Source organism: Lactuca serriola, chromosome 8 (genome assembly GCF_051521515.1).
Source record: "Lactuca serriola cultivar US96UC23 chromosome 8, Lser_US96UC23_V15, whole genome shotgun sequence".
Taxonomy (NCBI): Eukaryota; Viridiplantae; Streptophyta; class Magnoliopsida; order Asterales; family Asteraceae; genus Lactuca; species Lactuca serriola.
Window position 1 is genome coordinate 103,178,989 of NC_136415.1, and position 3,455 is coordinate 103,182,443.

General features: G+C 28.2%; 1 protein-coding gene across 1 annotated transcript; it reads right to left on the minus strand.

Annotated features, from left to right (window-relative positions):
* Positions 1 to 987: 987 nt before the first annotated feature.
* Positions 988 to 2,873, minus strand: LOC145069297 (homeobox-leucine zipper protein HOX19-like). The gene is made up of 3 exons (XM_079016235.1): positions 2,402 to 2,873; positions 2,067 to 2,146; positions 988 to 1,412 (listed from the first exon to the last, which is right to left on the minus strand). The coding sequence occupies exons 1-3, from the start codon at positions 2,762 to 2,764 to the stop codon at positions 1,100 to 1,102; spliced, it is 756 nt and encodes a 251-aa protein (XP_078872361.1). The 5' UTR covers positions 2,765 to 2,873; the 3' UTR covers positions 988 to 1,099.
* Positions 2,874 to 3,455: the final 582 nt, after the last annotated feature.

Below are 3,455 nucleotides of genomic sequence, written 5' to 3' on the forward strand. Positions count from 1 at the left end.
TTTTATTTCTTTATTAATTAGCTATTCCTATTAAATATTCAGTGACATTTTATTTATAAAATATAAATTTTATAATAGAAATATAATATTTTCAATGTTTTTTATATATTTTTCTAACTATAACATAATAATATTTTTGTGTATATCATATATAAATAAAGAAGCAAAATAATTATATTCATACATTTGTATTAAAATATGATTTGTATTTAAAAATAGACTAATTAAACGAGATTTTTATAAAATATTTTAGATAGATAAGGATAATTTAATTTAATTTATAACGATCTATTATTTAGATGTTAAGATAAACATAATAATTATGTGACACTTACTTTGAGTCATAACATAGTGTAAGCATTGGAAATAATTTAATATCAATTAAAAATTTATGAATTTAAAATTGAATATAATAATATTTTTACTATTGATCTCATTTTATAAGCCTTAATAAAACTTTTATAGCTATATACTTTATCTAAATATATTTTTTATCTATTATGTTAAATATTACTACTATATAACATAATCAAACTATGAAAAAAAGGGTAAAAGATAATAATTAATTACTCAAAAGTGCTAAAACCCAAAATGTTACAAGTTTTATGTGTCAGTGTTTTTTCTATATAAAATATAATTTTATTTATCAGTATGATATTTATTTAATAGTTGATATAGTTTAAATTATTTGAATTTATGCACAAATAAATAAGTATGTAATCTTTTTTACTTCAATAGACAGCATACAATATTTTTTTATCTAACGACAATAACTATATACTGTAATGTATTAATTAATGCATATAACACTTATAAAACATAGAACATAATAAACTATGATGTAAATATTAAAATCGTTGTACAAATTACTTTCATATAAAAGAATATTATTTAACTCAAGCAAACCTCATGATTTCTTCATCATTATGTATGAATACTCATTGTGACAAGCCCTAATTTTGTAGGGTTTAATAGAAACCGGCTGCGGACATAATCATGGGTATATAGTAAATTATTAAAGGCTTGCCAAACACCCTAGTACAGCAGTCCTAGTTCAAATTATTTATTGGAAAATAATCAAAGCAGTTGTGTTTTCACCCTATGACAATTTATCCGCAGCATTCTTTTTATAATTACCATGCATATGGTTTATGCTGCCGCCATTCTCGAATACCGTTTTCGTATCTTGGCCGGATTTTCCAAGTTTGTCGCATGGATGATGCATCTCTGATGTGATCGGATATCGGACGTAGAGAGGTAGCTGCGAGTGTGGTGGCTGATGATGATCAAACTTTAATGAATAACACCGCATCTCCTGCAGCTCTTTCTTCAATCTACGGTTCTCGTCATTTAGGGTCTCACAACATTTCTTTAACAACGAACATTCTTGTTCGATATGCTTCAACTTTGTCCTGTATTACGCAATGATATTTGAAACAATCACTAATAAGTTTTGTAACGTTTAGAATTTGTTATATATAAAAATGTAATTACATTCAGAAGCGTGTGTTTTAAAGGTAAGAATCGTAAAAGAAAGATGTTTGAAATCCAACGGAGACAAATATTAACCTTATTTTCTTCAAGAATTACTCTTGCAACTAATTCGCAGTAGCATGAAAGCACGAGAATAATCTTTAGTATTATAGTAACTTTCTAATTATATATCATGAGATTGACCATCAAAACCATCTAAACATGATTACAAGAACGGACTAATTATATATATGGCATTGCATGTTCTCTAATGACAAAAAAACGCATGAATGTCGCAGATCAATATTAGGGTTTTATCATCTGTTCACTTCATCGTTTTGTTCTTTCGATTTTGTTTTGTTTTCTTTACTGCACGTATTGAACCAAATCTCACAAAACTGATAGCAAATCCCAAATTTAAACACATAGGTCAATGAAACATGTTTCGTCCGGATGTTACCATTATAACATAGTGTTTCTTTCAATAAGCGTTTCTATTTTTTTATTTTTTTTGTATGAGAGAGAGAGAGAGAGAGAGAGAGAGAGAGAGAGAGAGAGAGAGAGAGAGAGAGAGAGAGAGAGAGAGAGATTACCTTGCTCTTCTATTCTGAAACCAAACTTCGATTTGTCGTGGAAGAAGATTCAATTTCTTTGCAAGTTCTTGTTTCTGGCCCTGCAATTACGTGAGTAAAATTCGTCATATATACATTTTGGAATTTTATTAATAAAGAGCAAAAAAAATCAGTTACAGATTAATGAAATTAAAACGAGAGGACAAGTTGTATGACATATAAATATTAAAGGATCAAGTACTTATGTTTGCACGATGATATGCATACTTCCCAAGAAGATATTGTGTATATATAATACCTTGTATATATGTATATAGAACTTTCAAAATCTTGATGGTTTAAAAAAGAGGACGTACCGTATTAAGGGTGCAATGGATTTTGAAACTATCTTCTAGCAACGTAGTTTGTTCCGCTGTGAGTTTTAACTTCTTTCTTGATCCATCACTGTTGTTATTATAGACATTAGTGTTGCTAGCGCTTCGTTTTATTCCTCTCTCTTCTTCTTCTTGATCATCGATGGTTTTAGAACTAAAAGAATCTTGATCATCTTTCTCATTATCATAACTATGGACATGCTCACTCGCTTCAATCTTTGGATGAAGTGGTAATGAAAGATCCAACCAAAAACTCCTTTGGTTTTGCTTTGTTTGCCTCTCCCGTTTGATACCCACTCCAATCCCAAGACCTAATGTTGTATCGCATCTCTCTCTTTCATTCATAATCTTCAAAAAAAAAAAAAAAAAAAAAAAAAAAAAAGAACAAATAAAATCTTTTAATCAGCAAGAGGGCGATATACGAAATTGAATTGCTTTTGATATAATCGGGAAAGATGGGAAATTCTTGGTGGAATGAGAAATGGAGATGCAGATGGGGTTTATAGACCAATACCAAGAAAATCATAATTAATTATGAATTAATTATTCAGGACCATAAGTTAATGACAAACAAAACTATAACAATAATTAATATTAATAATATGAGAATGAGTTTAAAGTTATATTACGTTACAATACATTATCACACTTCGATAGGAGACCAATACATAATTACTAATTACTAATTATGCTTCGACGCCATCCTACATGTTTGATTTTGCTTAATGAAAGTCAAAGTTTAGTTACAAAAGAGTGATTTAAAGTCATAAATCTTGTTGATTTCTAGTTAATACGTGTCCTGGTTCATTGTTGTAAGATTTAATTGTCATTATTTAAATTACTTCAAGGATAATATAGAAAATTTCAATCGTGTTTATGTACATACCCCATTGATATTATCTTATTTTTTAAGCATTTTATAAATGGGTTATCATCTTAATCGTGTTTATGTAAGTGTATAAAATTTCAATTGTATATGTTGCTCAAAGTTACAGTTTCGAGAACCAAACATGATACAATATTGCCACTTTCATCA

Coding starts and splice junctions, on each gene's coding strand:
- LOC145069297 (XM_079016235.1), bottom strand. CDS start 2,764: ATGAATGAAAGAGAGAGATGCGATACAACATTAGGTCTTGGGATTGGA. Junction 2,147..2,401: donor TCCATTGCACCCTTAATACG/GTACGTCCTCTT, acceptor ACGTAATTGCAG/GGCCAGAAACAAGAACTTGC. Junction 1,413..2,066: donor TTTCAGAATAGAAGAGCAAG/GTAATCTCTCTC, acceptor TGCGTAATACAG/GACAAAGTTGAAGCATATCG.